At 40.2% G+C, this 18,883-nt stretch overlaps 1 protein-coding gene across 6 annotated transcripts in view; it reads right to left on the minus strand.

The window, feature by feature from the left end:
- The window catches only part of MTM1 (myotubularin 1), a 31,368-nt gene extending 12,941 nt beyond the window's left edge, over window positions 1–18,427 (minus strand). Inside the window, exons 1-9 of one of the 6 annotated variants that reach the window (XM_015860762.2) lie at window positions 18,293–18,421; window positions 16,405–16,552; window positions 11,748–11,819; window positions 11,041–11,113; window positions 9,410–9,504; window positions 8,601–8,711; window positions 7,585–7,686; window positions 1,494–1,577; window positions 240–389 (exon numbers count right to left, since the gene is read on the minus strand). In XM_015860762.2, coding sequence (XP_015716248.1) covers window positions 240–389; window positions 1,494–1,577; window positions 7,585–7,686; window positions 8,601–8,711; window positions 9,410–9,504; window positions 11,041–11,113; window positions 11,748–11,819; window positions 16,405–16,434 — 717 coding nt within the window. In that variant the 5' untranslated portion in view covers window positions 16,435–16,552; window positions 18,293–18,421. Of the gene's footprint in view, window positions 1–239; window positions 390–1,493; window positions 1,578–7,584; window positions 7,687–8,600; window positions 8,712–9,409; window positions 9,525–11,040; window positions 11,114–11,747; window positions 11,820–16,404; window positions 16,553–18,052; window positions 18,271–18,292 lie in introns of those variants that run through there. The other 5 variants (XM_015860760.2, XM_015860761.2, XM_015860763.2 and 2 more) reach the window with 5 other exon arrangements.
- Between the last annotated feature and the right edge of the window lie 456 nt (window positions 18,428–18,883).

Here is an 18,883-nt window from a genome sequence, read left to right on the forward strand (position 1 = left end):
CAAATCAAGTTAAAACCAGTGAAGCTGGAATGCATGATTGTCATGGGGGATAACAGAAATGAATCTTGGCCACCACACTAGCTTTAAGTAGTAAGAAAAACCTAAGCCAATCAAAACTACTTTACCATAATCATTTCCAAATGAATGTTCTCCGCATCATGTTCAGCAAAATGCTGTTTGGCTGCATGCTTAAAACTAGCTACGCTGAAAGACAGTTTCATCATGCAATTAATACTCACCGGGATTCTATTTCGGGACCTGAATGCAGCAACTTTCTTAAGGTCATCATCTGTTGCATTATATGGCACTACAAGGAGCGATGGATATGTGTCACACAGTCCATAATGTTCATTAATAAATGTTACTCGCCACCGTTCATTAGGAAGTCCCTAAAAGGGAACAAAATTTTTCAACATGTATTTGACTGTACAACTAATGAATCTGCTCTCTAACTTCATGATGGTATTACAGCCACATGGTGGCAACAAGCTCCCAGTGTAACCCAATTATAGCACTGTTTCAAAACAGTAGATGGGACTGGGGAAAGACAATTACTTCCTCTTCTCCCTCAAAGCACCAGCTTTCTATTTTGCCTGCTGACAAGAAATTGTGGCCCTGAAAAGAGGGAGGGAAGAAGTCTGATCTCAGTCTTTCTTCCTTGTAGTCTGATATCACCTTCAATTAAAGTAAATAAATAAATAAAAATCAGTAGGGAGGCTGCCCTGAATCTAAGAAACTACATTTAGTCAGTCTGCTCAGTAAAGTATTTCACAAACAGCAGTCAGGAAATTGTGAAAGACTGATCAGCTCTCCTCATATGCACACATAATAGGGTTTGTGCAGGCATTTGCATCTTAACTTTTTTGATGTTTTCAGCCTCTACCTTGAACCAAATAGATCACGTGAAAGCCTGGATACACCTTATCCCATTAAAAAGACATAGAAAGAAAAGAAAGGCCATTCTTACTGTAGTATTTAAAGCAAAAATAAGTATCAATTGTCCAATAGTAAGACTATTACACAAGTTAAAATTAAACAACATCCTGTATCACTAATGTTTTTCCACAGCTGTTCTAAGAGCAGGGCAGAATACTGGCAGACATCAATAACTTATTTAAGCAATACTGTTTCTGTAAAGATTTTTCGAAATTAATATTATATTTCTGGAAGAATAAGATAAAATCAAATTTATACTCGGGACACTTTAGCTGCATACTTGTCACTTTCAATCCCTCTCCTCCCCCCAGTCTACTTAACAGAGGCACATTGTAAGTGGTATTAATAACTTCTTTCAAAGAGCAAACCCTAACCTTCCTACGAGATTCTACTTTCCATTTTAATCTTAACTCTTCCAGTATTTTCTTCCTCACATTTCTGCTTTCTCCCACTTCTCAGCTCCCTGTGCTCCAAAAGAGGAATCTACAGAAAAATAATTATTCTATGCAAGGTTTCAGATAGGAAAGGACCAGACAAATGAGACTTAAGTAACTCACTTGTCTCCTGTATTCAGACATTGGATTATACACCATCCATCCATTTTCTGAGAACTTTTCTTCATTTGCAAAGGCAAAAAATAGCTGTAGGATGTAAAGGAAGCTTATTAACCAAAGTGAAGCTGACAAACATAAAGGCTCATCATCATCAGTTACACCCTAATACCCACCATGAAACGAGACCAACTTCCTTACCAACCTCACTCTATCCCACTTAAATTTAATACAAAACATCACAAAGCAAAAAGCAAGAAATAAGAAACAGTGCAGACAAATAAGTAAAATAACAAAGACACGATAGTACTTAAAAGCAGAAATGACAAACTGCTAAAAAATTACCAAGTGGATGGATTTTTTTAGTTTGTTTGTGAAATGTTTTAAAATAGCTTATATTAGTTTCTTTCTAACATTTCATATCCTCACGTGAATAAAATGCTGTTTTCTCATCAAGATTTCTCCAACAGGTACAGATGCAATCACTACTTAAAGTATTAGATACTAAATTGAAAGCAGCAAGCATTTTACAACCCATCTCCAATTGATTCTTACTACCTGATATCTGGTTTGCTTTTATACTGCATGAAGATTAAAAAGATGCCAGTGAAACTGAAACCACGTATGCTGGTGGTGGGTTCCACTACCTACTTTCACTTTTCTTTGCTTTTGCCACTCTCCAGTCTCATTTATAAAACACAGCACCATTACTCAGGATTCTAACAACTTCCTCATACCTTGTAGCTCGTTTTTCCTTCTCCTCCCAAGCAGGCTGCACTACCTAGTTAATCCTTCTCTGCTTGGTTTGTTTTTACAGTTCATCATGAAAACCAAAGCAGTGTTTATTTTAGGAATCTCTCTCACTGAAAAGAAATGAATTATTTTCATAGCTTATGAATTCTTTGGATGCCAACTGGAGCATGAAACTAAGTTGTTGCAAAACACAGTAGAAAAGCATTTGCTGTCCTGAGCTAACAGAGAAACACAGAAAGCATTCAAGAGCCCCTCGTCATTTGCAACAGCACAGCTGAAAGTCCCCTGGCTACGCAAAGACATTAATAGAAATAACTGAATGCTGAGCAGAACATCCCAGAACTCTATCATTTGCGCAGGAGCAGACCTGAACAGATAAGAAGCCCAGGAAATATAGCAAAAAGAAGCAGAAAGACCCATGTGGTTTTAAGGTGCCATGATCATATCTTCATACAATGCTTCGCAAATGTACCACAGGTGCACATGAAGGTTTTCCTTAGATTTTATGAAAGCAGTAGTAATGGTTTACAGAAAGAACCATCCTCCCCTCCCCAGTGGAATTTGCTACATCCCAAACACAAACTATGCTAAGAATTCACCAAGAAACCAAAGACATGAAGAAGAAACCTACAGAGAAAACAGCAAAGCTGGAATAACAACAGATGACTTAAGAGATGTCTCTTAAGGGTTGACTACACTGCAACAAAAAATTATATGCAGTATGCTACACTGAGTTCCATACAGTTAATCTGGTTACTGATGAAAGTCTTATTCACTGAACAAAAGAGATCAGTTACAGTTGTGGGTTTTGTTTTTTTTTTTTCCAGCTACCAAGAGAAATGGAAAGAAGAAATAAAGAGGTAGGGAAAAAACAAACAAACATTAAATCACTACTTAGAAGAACTGTGGGATGGCAGACTTATGACTAATCAATATCTGCAGCTAGTAAAAACAATAACACATAATACATTAGTTAAGATTCGGCAAAAATCAGACTAAAATCTGTTGGCATATAATTAAAGTTGGGATTTCATTGCAAATCCTTAGTCTAAAAGCAGATGACACTTCAGCTAAAGAAAAGACTTTCAAGCACGTAACATTTTTTGTGAGCTACTTTTCAAGCTTCACTGTGCAAATAGTTCTGTTTACTTCCTCACAGGTGCTAACCCACTATTTCAACACATCGAGTCTCTTTTCCAGTCCTCCTACAGCCTAAGTACTTGCCTTCAACAATCAACTTTATCACTGGCATTTTTCACACACAAAAATAAAATCACAAACGATACACAACACAATGTAGTTCTGTGAGATAAAGGAGAGAGCAGCTGCAATGTGAATGCAGCTGGGCAGGCAGTCTACAAATAGTTACGTGTTCGCTTATAAAACTATAATAACATAAACACAACATACAATCTATTAGTTCTACCCATCTATTAGATCTACCAATCTATTAGTTCAGTCTATTAGTTCAATCTATTAGTTCTACCCATCTCTGCACAGTAAAAGAGAAGAAGAAGAGTTAAACAGGGGAAGAGGACTTTTTTCCCCTCCCTATTTCTAATTTACCAGTTTATGCTTTTTATAAATAGACCACAAGGCTTTAGTTTAGTGAAAAAACTGGCAGGTCCTTGGGGTGTTTGAAAACAAAGGTAGTGTTATCCTTGACTTTAGCACGTCATTTCTACATCTCAGCCTGCTGCATTCTTCATCTCCATCAGACAGGATCCTATCCCAGGTCTCACTGCTACCTCAAAATCATCCTTACAGATCCAATAACAACACAATCTGACTCTGAGGCCCTTAGAAGTTACCCAGAGAACTAGTTATGTCAGAGCAAGAGCTGTAAGTCAGACAGTACATCTAAGGTGTCACTCATCAAAACCAGCAACCCCACAGAATTCTCAAGGTTAGAAATAAATACATATTGTGCAGGTATTATCGTGGTGCATAATCTCATTAAAAAAAAAAAAGGTGACGTAGCTTCAAGATAAGATCAGGAAGGAAGTGAAGCAGCTGCTCTTCGTAAACTGAACAACAGAGGCTAAATATATCTTACCTTTTGTAGGGTACTACAGATGCACAATGTTGCTTTATATAATTCTGTTTGTTGTGTTTTAAAACAGTTAAAGCCACTATTTCAGCAAGGATTTTCTTCCAATTATCATATGATTGCAAATGCACGATAGAACTATGAACAGCATCTGTTTGTTCCACATCAACTAAGCTGTCAGATAAGCTATTAGATATTATGTTAGTGAACCTGATCTATGTTAAAACTGGAGAGCCAAGAAAAAGCTTTTGCAAGTAAGCACAAAGGACAGCACTGAGACTGACAAACAGTTGAGTAGAGATTTGTTATTTATTATAGGCTTTCAAACACTGCTGTTGGGATGGTAATAGAGCAAAACCTTGAAATTAATAAGGGCGTTCCATTCAGAAATAACGTTTTACCATATATTTACCCACCATTTGGCTAAGAAGCAGACAACATGAAGAAAACAGAAGCAATCATAATCTTTACTTTCCTGATGATACCTCCTTTCCACCTTAGAGATTAATAAGCATGAACAGCGCTGAACCAGCCAAAGATCTGGGATATAGTTCTACAACACGGTCTGAGCAAAATTACCAGCTTAATGCTGCTTTAACAAAATAAATAAAAATAGGGTGTTTTTTTTTCCCCTCCCTGTGCCCTGTACCAATCAACCCTTCCCTTGCACTGGTTCTGACACATACTAATTACAAACCAGGTCTCCTCAAATTATTAAAAATGGCACGAGGCTAACTCAGAAAACAGAACATGTTGTTCTGGATAAGAGAGCTATGCTGGCTTACTTTGTGATTATACAACTGTCAGCATGACCTAAAAGGAAGAACCAACTGCAGGGCTTGAAGGCAGAGCACAGAACACCAGAAAAAAAGCAAGACCTCAGCATTTTGGTAGCAGACAGCTGCCATCCTCATCCAGCTGTCACATGAAGCCACAGTGCTATCTTTGTAGATCTCCCTGCTGCCTGCAGAGCCACAAATTGTTGTGAACATTCAGAGCAGAAGGCAGACACACACAGCCCGGACGCTCATTCAGCAAGCAAAGCCTTGTTTTAAACCAGCCACAGAAAGAGGCAGTCCCATCTTCCCTGCGCACTCAAATCCATCTGCAAAGGAACACCTACAGATGTCCTCACCCCCCACCCCCACCCTCAGGCTAAGCTAACAAGACTGAGGAAATGACTCAGGGAAAGCTCTTATTTTTAACTCCTTGTTTGATTTTTGTTCATTTCAGTTCCCTATCCGGTTCATCCTGCAGCCTCAAAAACTCAGAGAGGCTAAAATACAGCAGGAATGAACAAACATGCAAAAAACACTCATTTTTGGCAGGATGAAAATGCACCAAAAATATCAAACACTTGCTGAGCTCATTGTAAAGTCTAAGGCTTACCCACAGTGTGACATTAGTAAATAAGTAGAGAGTTACTACACACATTACCACACATTACTCACTACCTCCACAGGACAGGAACACTGATATTTTCAATGACAAAGCCCAGCATGAGTCTGCATTTCACCATGATGTTATTCCAAACTCTGTAGTTGGGCTGGACAACAGAAAACAACTCCACGTAGGACACTCCTAACCCAGTTATAAGCTAATTTGTTCACAGTCACTCCATGGAAATTGACATAGGTCAATTCCAAGATTGAAATTAAATGACACGCCAGTAGAAAGGAACTCAAACAAAATTAAAAAGATTCATTTATGAAGCAAACTCTTTGGAAATTCAAAGCTTTATTTCAAAGTCACGATTGGACTGAAGACCATCTAAGCACAATACTAACTGCCCGTAAGTCAAGACAGTCCACAGCTGTAACTCAAAGAATCTCCATCCTGCTTACTGTCAAAAGCAGTGGCATAAAGTGTGGGTTGCCATGTGGTGTGAAGACAATGAAACTTCCCATTTCAGCCTGGAAAGCAGAACGAGGACTCTGGTGGGATACAAAAAACACTGAGATCCTCCAACTACTTGGGCATCCTGCTTCAATTCCAAACCTACACTGATCAGCTTTCACATCTGTGACATCTGATCAATACGTAGAGCTTGATGGCAGATCACTGCCATGCCAAAACACATAATCAACAAACAACCTGAAAGTCCAGATCAAACAAACTGGTCTTGTTTCTCACTAATACATATTAATTTTTATTCAAGAACAGAAATACGTTTCAAGGTTAAATGATTCACTTATTACAGCAAAGAGCATTAATTAAACCAAAGTGAACAGCACTGCTCTCCGCTACCTCACAGCTGACTTAAGTCACCAACTATAAATGGAAGTACAGAAAACAAGCGTAAAGCTTCACATTTCTCTTCTAAAGATATAGTTAGATGTACACAAAGTTACTGACCACATTCATGCTTGAATAATTGATTTATTTTTGCAACACATAAAATGCCAGAAACAACAAAGAACCCTTTCAGACCCCTTACATCAGACATCAAGAAGTCAGTCATACAGTCCAACACTACCAAGTATAACACTTATACGGAATTATCCATTGATTCATGTGCACCTTAGGAGAAGGGACTGAGACTGTTGCTGCACCTTCATACAGTCAACAATTCCTTGAGAAAAGTTCTTTAAAAAGTATGACACTCCAACATTTTGTTAGAGAGCTCCTACACAATTATCCTAAATATAAGCATCCCAATAAAACATAAGCTGAATTTTACATTTAGCATAATTTTAGCATTTTAGAGTAAAGAACATCAAATGCTCTACAAAGCAAAGAAACAGCAACTAAGGGTTAGCTTAACATTACTGCTGCTCAACTACTTCTAAAGGACATGTTTGGATACGTTTTCTCCCCCTCAGTAAATCTCTACAAATCCATTACTACATTAGTTGTCCAGTTCATCAATAACCGCTAATAAAGCAGGTGCTGCTTTGCCATGTCTTCATTTTTTGAAGAAAAGCTCTAGTTGATTCATATTCATCATTGCCTTAGAGACTGCCCAGTAGTTTAATGTTTTCAAGAAGTCAAGGCATGTACTATTATATTTCCTTACAAGGGTGGACAACACACAGTCTCTAAGCAGTGATATATATATGAACCAGAAGTGCTCAGCAATTTACCTGAAGCACATTATAAAGCATCCATAATTTCACAGATACATAAATGTAAGTGTTCTAACTGTGCAAAACAAAATAATTAACTCTATACTGACACCAGATTTTCTTGTTATTCTTCTTAGGCAGTTATGATATCCATTAGGGCCAACAGTTAAAGTTAATTGGCAACAATTCCACATTAAGATGATCCAGTACTATAAATAATATAACTTACCAGGTTATGGGACTGGGGAAAAGCATGTTTTGTGAGGACTTCAAATATATCTCTTCGACTGTGCCCTTCTTGTTTTAATGCAAAGCGTAAATTTCTCATATCCTAAAACAAAGACATTAGCTTTTAGGAGAACCAAGGCAGTAAGATACTCTTATCTGATAGACAAATGTATTATACACTAAATACGACTCAGAATCTGCTTGCATTCAAACTGCTGTGAATGCTCAGTTTTTTTCCTCATCCCACAAAACAGAAGAGTGCTTAAGAATTCTACAAAAAACATGGTATCACATTCTGTGCAGTACACACACTGCTTTAGCATGAAGCTACCCACAGTGACTCTATGTGATTCACTATAAAATCCCATGGGCTACTGAATGGGAGTTATCCAGTGTTTTCCAAATGAAAATCTGTCAATGATTGTTCTAGACTACATTGTCCCAAGTTGCTCACTTCTAAAGTTAGTGATGAGAAGCCTACCTGTACATTAACTACTGAGGAAAAAAAAACCAAACCAAGCAAGTGTATGTGCATACATACTCCATTAGCAAGTCAAATAAAGGATCCTGATTTATCCACTGGAAACTCCCCCCAGCTCTATTATCTCATGGCAACATGATTTTTTTTGTTGTTGTTGCAAGAATGAGGAAATAGAGATAGCTGCTACATCTGCTTTTCACTGCCCTTAGAGCTTAGAAAGCCTCTTTGAGGTGGCTTCAAAGATTTTATTTTTTTAATTACTTTTAGATCCTATGAAATAATTAAGTGGTGCAGGAATAACACCTCAATGCTGCCGTGCAAAATCTTTTGTCAAACAGCAATTAGGAAATGAAGACCAGTCCCTCCCCTCACATGCAGAGGCTGCAGTAAGTAGCCTTTTATACAAATGTACTTCCCTGTCCAGTTCTATTTTTAAATTCAGCTGTGAGGAATATACAATTCTCATTCCTGTAAGTAAACAGCAAGAAAAGGAATCCGTAGATTTCATTTCCCATTGAATTATTGAAAAGTCTTACTTTACACGTTATATCTAATCCATAAGAATTCTCTCCTCTGCTTGAAGCTCCTCCCATTTTTTCAATCCTTGAAATTACACCTAATGGAACATCCAATACCACAACTGGATCCTGCAATGAAATTTTGGGTGATGAGATGATTAATCTGAAAAGACAACTTAGACAACATGTTCTTACGCATACCACAGTAGAACAAAATACACAGAGGAAGCAAAAGTGTGTTTCTCGGTTTGATCAAGTCTCCCCCCCAACATATTACGAAGTCTTTATGGTCTACAGCCTTGAGCATCACTTCCATTTCTCATACAATTGGATATTTCATGCCATAAGACAGAGTACGCAGGAGAAAATGTGGCAGCACCCAAAAAGGTGTCAACTGTTACATACTTCTGATTCCCTCCACTTGCTGCCTTTGCTCTGTCACAGAGCAAGCATGAAGGGAACAGTTAGCAAAGAAGCTTTAGCAGACGAAAGGTAAAGTTCTCAGTTCACTAAGTGGTTTAACTGTAGTTTCACCATGAAAATAATCACACATTTACAACATACTCAACTTCAAAAACTTCCATTTTTGTAAGGATTTCTCAGTGGCACAAAGGCAATTACTGTTTAGTCATTAAACAATTACAGTATGGTTATTAGCAATGTTACAGATCATTTCAAGTAAAAAGCCTCCCATGCAATTCCACAAGTGTACGTGTGCCAAAGCTAAAGCAATGAACTGGCCACAAAATAAATCAAAGGCAGCAGGGTTGGATAGAACAGATTAAAATTCACTCATCCCTCAGAAGTGATTGTGGCATATTACTCACGTTTTCCACACTTCGTAGGTACAGCCTATAGTTTGTGATGTACACTCTTCCTTTAACGGGACCATTAAATGGACACATGTAAATAACATCCTTGTCTGTAAGAAATGCAGCATTTCTTAAACATCAGGAGAAGAAAAAAAATCAAATCTAAGGAAAACATCAATTAAACAGAAGTAAAATAAAGACAGCTGGACTCATAAGAGTCATTCTAAAGAAAGCTGACTGAATTAAAGTAATAAATCTGAGTTTTATCCACTTAAATTATTAAAAAAATGTGAAAGGTTCTTATAATAAACTTGCCCCAAATCCTCCAGCAGATTTCATTAGCATTCCCCAGCTATATTGGTGTTTTTCTTGGCACTGCGTAGGAAAGGGCAGGACACAGAGTGACAAGATTTAAATCTTTCCTGTGACTACTGAACTAGTTTCTTCACCATCCCAGAACAAATACACTCTTGTTGATACCATTACATCTTTCAGTGCCCTTTAACCAATCCTCCTGCATTACAGTATGTCGTTCACGTTGTAATGTGTTTAGGGAACTCTCCATCCTGAAGAGAACCATTACATTTCAATTTGAGGCAATCAATTGTAGCAGGGCCATCAGCACTTTCAGCAAGAATGGTTAAACAATGAGCACCAACACATACTACTAAAAATATACGTATATACACACACACACACACCTCTAACTAAATTAGTACCATTAAAGACTTAATGGAAGCAATGTAAACAATCCATTCCTCCCTGTCCACATATTTTTTTAACTCACACTACTTATCTGCCTTCCTCAACAAGAACCATCCTTCCAGCATTCTCTTCCAAAGCAGAGATAATTGTCATAAGGATTATACCAAATATTCTTCTTGGAGCCACATCCTCATCCTCCCAACTCTCCTCATTAAACACACAAGTACTTCCTTTGAATCACCACTTTGGTTTCTGCTTGGCCAGACTGGCTTACAAATTAATATAATAAACACTTGGGTTGGAAGGAAGGAGCAGTTTTGCAAATAAGAGATGTCTTTTAGTTGCACTGTCATACCTCATAGCAAACCTCCACAAGTGTAAGGCTCTATCCCAAGAAGAGCCTGTATTGAGTAAGGAACCACAGCCCACGATAATTAATCTTTTTCATGCTACAGTACCATATGGCAACGAAAACAAGTGTGCAGTAGTTAAGTGCGTGTTGTACCAGCAGTAATCACAACTGGGGCTAAGGTTGCCCACCACTGTATGAGATATCAATACAATACTGTGTGGCATGTGTGTATGGCATCTTTTGACTTCAAGATGCTGAGATGGATTCGCATCACTAGATACACACTACCCGGCCCACATATAAAATAATGATTCATGCTGACTTAGAATTTCAATGCATTAGAGAACCCACTGCATATGGAAAAAAGGATTTCAAGGTCTTAAAAAAAAATTACTGTTTGCAAAGTGTGATAAAAATTCTCTGAAGTGAAAAAAACTAATTCATGACATTTTAAAACAACTTAAGCCCCAGCCCAAACCATTCCAGATTATGGGAAGAAGCCACTAAAATAAAACACACACGCACACCCATACACACCAGACTACGCTTGAGAGCACATACCACATTAGACAGCTATACAGCCCCATACCTGTAACTCTAGTCTCTCCTGGCAGACGGGGTATTTCTTCACTTTTTTCCCAGTTAGCTCCATCTTTTAGAGTCTAAAGAAAGAGAAGTAGAACTGTACATTATATTTTATTTACAATTATTTTAAGTTCCAGATTTAAAAAAAAGGCTGAAATTTCACAGTAGAAATGGACAAGCTGAACCAAAAGAGGAACACACCCTATCCTGAACTGCAACTATTCATTATTTAAAGCTTGAATAGCTCTGTCAGATCAGCACGTCGTAGTCTCTTATTCCAAAGAAACAGCTACATGTATCTGCAGAACATAGGAACTGAATTTCTGTACCATAATTTCACATTTTCTATGTATTATCTTCCAAGTTCCTTGGCTTAAAAATGAAATCACTTAAGCGATGTAATCACAAATGAGTAGAGAGTATGTAATAGTTATTAATTGATGTTTAAAAATGATTAGCAAGCAAAGACAACACTAAGTATATTAGAATTATATTGACTTCAAGGAGACTCGTAACTTACATTCCAGAGACTGTCTCACCCATCCACTCTGACAGATATTTAAACTTACTTTACTTCATTAAAGCTTTAGCAAGAAAATTAAGTATGTACAATCAAGAAAAATACCAAATAACCATTCAAATATTCAGTTTTTCATCCATACTCGATCTCGGAGAACCATAATGTAGAAAACATGAAGAAGTTACGCTTACTCTTTTAATTGATGAGCTCTCCAAGGAGTGTGAATTATATTTAGGTGCTGATGATGAGGCCATACTGAGTATCTGATGAGAAAGCACAAATGGGAGAATTAAACTTCCTCTTAGAGTACATGAGATTTACTTCCAACAGTAACTACATATCACCATCATACTTCCCATTCGTTAGACACACGCTGCTCATCAAGCCAAAGCAACAAAGCACAGACCTTTTCATAGATATTATATTGAGGGAGAGCAGCAGGAGGTGATTACAGACTACAATATCACAATATTACAGCCTAAAATAAGCCTCTTCTCTCCCTACAACACAACAAACCAGGTTTGTGCATATCTCTGCAGCGGGACAAACCAGCCCATGCTCCTTCTTGCATGGCAGCAGGCTCACAGTGATATTACAGCACTCTTTTGCAAGCAATAGCAACAGATGGTACTGCAAGATCCAAACAACCTTTGAAGGTACTGCAACAATATGGAAGCATTATATTTTTTAACATGAAGTGGTAGTTTTGTTCACATTTTAAGTGAAAAATAGCATGTGAGGCAAAGAGAGGAAGGCACAGAAGTCAGCTGAGCACAGCTCAGTTCTTCCAAAGCAATGCAGCTGTTCTACTGGAGCTCCTGTTCACATACACTGAGGTTGCATCAGCAGTGCATGGCAAGCCAGCATAAACAAGCCCTAGAGAAGTGCCCTGGGAAATATGTGGCTGCCCAGAAGAGACATGCACTGCAAAACAGTGATGCAGCCTGCAACGAGGAGCTGGCAGCCCAGGCTCACTACCCACATAGAGATGCAGGTGGCACTGCCCAGCACCTCGGAGCCTTGGCTGACTGCCTGCTGCCATGTAACTCTGCTTCCAACCACTCCATTGCTGCTCACACAGGGAACAGAACAAAGAGTTTCAAAAGCCCTGAGCTTCCTTCTTTGCTTTCTGCAACATGTGAGCTATGCTTTGACCAAGCTGTGGCTCCACATTGAGGAGAGCTGTGCTTCCCTAACACCTCGCCAGGTGCATGCTCAGGGTACCAATGGTGCTGCATGGCATCCTTCCAACCAGCTCCTTTGAGCACACTTTCCTAAAAGCATGAACTCGCTGACTCTCACTCCTATACATTATTTTAATATAGCGCTATAACCAATTACGCTGTTTCACTTCCAGTGCTTCAGTAATGTAAATTAGACTTATTCAAACCTAATGAGAGTTGAATAAATATGCACTGGAGGTAAGGTTATCAGAGTTATATCTATCAATCAGGTCAGGGTTGTTTCTAATAATCCACTGAATATTCCATGAAAAAAAGTTCAAGTTAGTCCACCTTGTTCAGCAGCTCGAGTAGAAGAATTCTTTAAGCACTACCTAAGTTTTGCTCTAAAGCCAATCACACTTTAAAAGGCCTAAAACTACACAGCATGAGCATAACAACACAGATCTGATTACTTTATTATTAAGTGAACTATGGTCAACTGATTTCACTCTTCTCTACATGGCACCTATATATATATATGGGTATTATATATATAATATGGGTGTATTATATTATAATATGGGTATAATATATATATATATATATAATATTATATAATATATATAATACCCACCTCCTGGGTATTTCATATTTTGGACCCTCCATCAACGTATGAATACTGTGGAAATAAATGCTTTCAAAATCAACACCGCGTAGAAGCAAGAGTTGGAATCAATGACCCTTGAGAGACGAGCATCTGTGTTTCTTAGATTTATCATTAAGGCAAAGCCAAATGTTTGATGGAAGGTTTTCATTTGGAAATCAAATAGGAGTATTTGGTACCGTCACACAAAGGTAACAGTGACACAAGGTAACAGCAAGCTCCTCATAAACCTGCTCCAGAGGAGTAACAAAAAGAATCCGTGCATCTCCAAGGTCTCTCCTAATCACACAGCTACAAAATTAACACAGCCCCTTCACCAACGGCTGTTAAAGCAATTCAGAGAATGAAACCACTTCCAGAACAAATGATATTAGTTACTATCACCACACCCAAAAGCAATCGAGACATTGAGTTATTCATTTAAGCCTTGTGGTGTATCTGCCAGCCTAGATAACACTGAATAAAGTCTTATTATTAAATATATACAGGAATACAGAAGTCACAAGCAAGCTCTGCAGCAATGAAGGCAGTTTGCCAGCCACCAGCTCTCCCTATCCGAACAGCCCTAATCAACCACAGAAACACTGTGAGATCCAAGTGCCAAAGCCAAGCAACCAGGTCTGCAGAAGCAAATACATCTCTTCTGCATGCACGTAGCCAGGTATATTGTAGTGCAGAGGAACTCAGCAACAGAAACAGAATAAGGTATCACACATCTACAAAGCTGGACAAAGCCACACGCAAAAAATGTAAGGCAGAGCATTCCAGTATCAACACAAACATACTAAACCTATTGTTTCACTTAATAGCCATAAGTCACATTTATGCCTATTTACTTGCGGTCAGCATCAACTACCTGTTACTTGTAACACCACTATATCAGAAAGAAAGATCCACAAAGCATAAGGAAAACTCACCTACCTGCGAGAAGAATCACTTCAACAGCAATAGGCTCTATTACATCACTTCAAACAGCATTTACAGTTTCTTACCGTCAGAGTTCAAGGGTATATCATATTTATTCCATGCATCAACAAAACGCCTTTCGACATCAACTCATATGCTTCTATCTGCTCTTATTCCAGAGAGGATCACTGCAGTCAGCGTGGATTACCAGACCACAGAATCTCCTATTTCTACTTCGCAGTCACAGAGATGACGTGTAAAACCCTTCCAAGTGTTCAGGAACAGAGTCTGCAGCCTTTACCCTTCCTTATGATCCTACTGATCTCAGAGCAGACTGTGCCACTAGCAGTTCTCTCTTAATGTCTAAGTGATCTTCCCCATCCGTGTGCACTTAGTAAGTCTACGTAGCCTAGGGAAAGCATCTGAGCTTTCAAGTCTCTTTGAAAGCATTCTCAATTCAAGCTGTAACTAGAACACAAAAAGCATGTCAGCGGTACAAGCCTCGAGGGGATACGGTGTGTGTAGAACGTACAGCAGCGCTCGCCCTTTTGCAAGCAAGTTTCTAAGTCAGTTAATCAAATTCATCAGGAATGGAATATAAAAGATGGCTGTAATCTCCAGAAGAGAAAGAAACCAAAGAACCACTTAGAAACAAACCTGAAATCTGGAGCTACCTGTTAGCAATGCCCCTGCTACCAGTAAGATAAATGCATGGGCTTTGATCCTGGCTAGTATTTCTGACTGAAAATTACAAGCTCTCTCATAGGAAGATGATACAGTAGGGCAGGAGCCAGCAGGGACACTAAGTAACTTCTCTGCACGTGGACTTCGATCTGTTAGTCAGATATTTCTCATGCTTTATATCACAGCAATGAGGAAAAACAGCACCGACTTCAGTAGTAATAAATAGAATGATTTGCTAAAGCTTGTTTTCTAGCATTTGTTTGAGGTGCATTCCTTGTAAGATATGCCAGTAATTACTTCTACCCTCTTACTTGTTCCTAGCTTTTCCTGTATTTGTTCTATGCACAATGCCTTCCATTTGCTGGGATCTGTCCTCTTTCCCTATTTGTTAATATTTATTCTGGTGACAGATTCTGAACTGAAGGTTCAGTTATGTGAACAGTAGCTTTCCCTCTATCTGTGAGCCCTGTGCAACATAAGCAGCTTTTAAATCTAACTAAATTAGGTGGCAGGACAGAAGCGAGCGGGGTTTTTTTTAGGAACCATTTGTCACGTTACCTCTAGAATCAACATTACATCTGTAGGGTACTGATGTCAGGAGGCTGATCCGTGGCTTTATAAACCTACCCAAACTATTTTCTCTCCTTTGCATCCCCTGCAGGGAATGTATACCTCCCACACTGTCGAAAGCTGATGCAGTTGACAGCAATGCCTATGGGATAGCAAACACAGCTTCAAAGTTTTCTGTTAAGGAAATCTTCAGCTGCTCTCCACTCATTCTTCTTGAAAGATATCCCCTTAAGGCTGCTACAGCTCTGCTGCTAAAGATTTAACTGGTGATTCCACAGGAGAAATGGAAATTTTTACTGTTATACACTGATGTACTGTATTAAAATATGACACTATAATGGAGGAAAGCCTGAAAAGGGGATGTCATTCTAACCAACCTTCCTTTGAGAACACATACAACAACTGAAGCATCAAAGTCCTTGTGTTCTGCCTGCTGTGCGTGGTTCCCTCTTCCACTACACAGACTCCTTCTCTGAATACTGCACATAATACTATGGAGAAAGTGCTGTTCTGAGCTCATCCCTGTTTGAAAAGAAGTAGGTTAAGGGCTTGGATGAAGCCACTCAGCAACAGTTCTTTGCCTCACTCCCAAAGAAGGGAAAAACTGACAGCCCCCTGCTGAAGTTATTCCTTGGGCAGCACCATAGTTTTGGGTGTGCTCTTTCAAGCAGCTTTGCTGGATACAGAAAGATGGATACTTCCATATTTCACACCTGCCTCTGTATGTTACGCATTAATGGCTCCAGTCACATAGCAGACAGCCTCTGGCATACAGCCCTTCCATTCATCATCTGCAACCACCCAGCAAAGATTTATTGTGCAAAACACACATCCTACCTTACACCAAAGCGTAACACTTACTTTCACTTTTAGATTCCCAAAAGCTTCCATGTTTAGCAAGTCATTTCAGCTGGAGAAAACAGCGCTGCTCGCCTCAGTGTGCAATGAAAGGGCAACACAGCTTTCATCCTTCAACTTCCAAACGTTTGGCTTTGTGCTGTAGCTGGCCCTTGACAGGAATGCGACAGGTATGAAGACACTGCTACAGTTGCCAGATTATTCCATCTAAAATTACTTTTAAAATCACATCAGGATAAAAAAAAAAAACCAACCCAGAACAGTTGCTACTAAAACATTTGGAGAAAGCAAACAAACAGTACTAGTTCTTTGTCAGTTTTCTCATGTCAGCAAGTTTGGCATCGAGTTGTTGGAACTGAGAAGAGCTTCTGAATCTTTAAGATAGACAGCTCTGAAACGTCTCTAATGGGTAAATACTATGTAGACTTTTAACCAACCTTATGTTCCCTAGACATTTTTGGGCATCTTACTGCACGCTCTCAAGCATTTCCTCTGTCATCTGTTTCCAATGAATAATGGCATTTGTTTCTTTTCCCAGATACATTCAGGAAAGAATTTCACATGAAAGGTGATGTGTAACTAGGGGAAATCGGAAGAAACAAACTAAGAAGCAAAACTTATTTACACAATTCAAGTTTTTAGCAGAAATCAATATTGTCTCCTTTCAAGGAGCACCCGGACTGTTAAAGATTTACAGTTGGCTCCCATGAAAAGAGCCTTGCATTCTACATTAATACTAGCCTGGTTAATGCTGTAACTCTATGGCTCAGGAATACTTTAGCACTAGCTTGCTCAACCCTGGTGATGTTACAGCCCCTGCCTTCCAAAGGAAGCTTCCAAGAGAAGCACTTGCTGACCGAGCACAGAAAGATAAACAGTGAAAAAAGGGAAAACTCTGCCCTTCATTAAAATCACCTCTTTATCTCATCTCTTGTGATTTCTGCCACACAGCAAAACTACATACAGCCCCAAAAGTGCTTTAAGGCTTGATGCACTTGCTAGCTTTGTTAGTAACTGTACATCTGAACGCCTTCTTAACCATGCAAAACACAAAGAACGCTACCACGAAAGAGATTTGTACAGTGATAACATATAAAACCATGAGATATGCCCCCTTTAAATCTCGTTAGACAAATGCATGACTGCCGGCAAGCTACAAGCACAGCACTGCCCCACAACAGGTACCATGTGGTATGTCCATAGCGCTTTTTAAACACACACAGTCGTGATTAGTGTCTGTTAAGACAAGCCAATACTTGTTCTAGAGAACAACCACTGAATACTTCTCAACATCGATATGATCTCAGCACTAGATTCATATATGTTGCCTTCTACAAAAAGAACAGCTGAGATCTTTCCTGCCTCCTTAGTGACATGTGCATCTGCAAATATACGCACATAGGTTTATTTCTCTATCTTAGTCCTACAGCACGAAGCTCAGCAAGTAAAAACAACCTGCCAGCTGAAGAGCCATTTCTCATTCCGCACCAACTCGCCACACTTGCTGTGAAATGGAAGTCACACGCGTCACAACAAAACTTCAGTCAGTCCCAAACAGGCTCTAAGGCAGCTCCCAAGTCTGAAACCACACACGGGGCACACGGGGTATTTTCATACCGCGGCGAAGACGACAATTACGGTTCAAAGGTACCTCAGCGCTAAGTCACAGCAGGGTGGAAAGGGGCTGCGGGGAGCCGGGTGAGGCCGCAGGTGACAAGAGGAGGCGAGGTGGGCCGAGCCCTGCGGGAGGGCGCCGGGCCGGAGCGAAGGCCGGCGGGCACTGAGTGAGGTGGGGCGACAAGGGACCGGCACCGGAGGAGCTGGGGACGCGAGGCCGGAACGGGCCCGGCCTTAGTGGCGGCGCTACCCGACGCACAACCCCGAAACTCACCGCGGCGCTGCCGCCGTCGCCGTCGCGGGCCCGAGTGCGGCGCAGAGCGCGGCCCTCCCACTACGCGCCCGCCCCCCCGGGCAGGGCCGTGCCGCCACGCTTGGCTGCCGGGAGCTGTAGTGCTGTAGTCCTGTAGTCCCGTAGTCCAATAGTCCTGTAGTCCCGTAGTGGCGGAAGGCGGCGCTCGCGATCGGGGGGTGGTGTCTGTTAGGAGTCGGCTGAGGCCGCGCTGTGGGCGGGGTGATGGGGAGCGGCGCTGCTGTAGAGGCGGTGGCGTTATCCTGCAGCGCTTGGTGACGGTCACAGGCGCAGCCCGTCACACCAACCTGCTGGATGCGCTGTGAACTGCCGGCTTTAGTAAGGAAACAGCAGCGGGAGGGAGGTGAACTACACCCCGGTGCCTTTCAGTCCGGAGTGTTGTCCTCTAGGACGATTTGACCTCACTCTGTTAAGTAAAAACTAGATAGAAGTAAAAACTAGTACAGGGCTCTGTACTGGGACCGCTTCTATTTAACGTCTTTATTCATGATGAGGGGACTGAGCGCACCCTCAGTAAGTCTGCAGACAACACCAAGCTGGGAGGGAGTGTTG

Source organism: Coturnix japonica, chromosome 4 (genome assembly GCF_001577835.2).
Source record: "Coturnix japonica isolate 7356 chromosome 4, Coturnix japonica 2.1, whole genome shotgun sequence".
Taxonomy (NCBI): domain Eukaryota; kingdom Metazoa; phylum Chordata; class Aves; order Galliformes; family Phasianidae; genus Coturnix; species Coturnix japonica.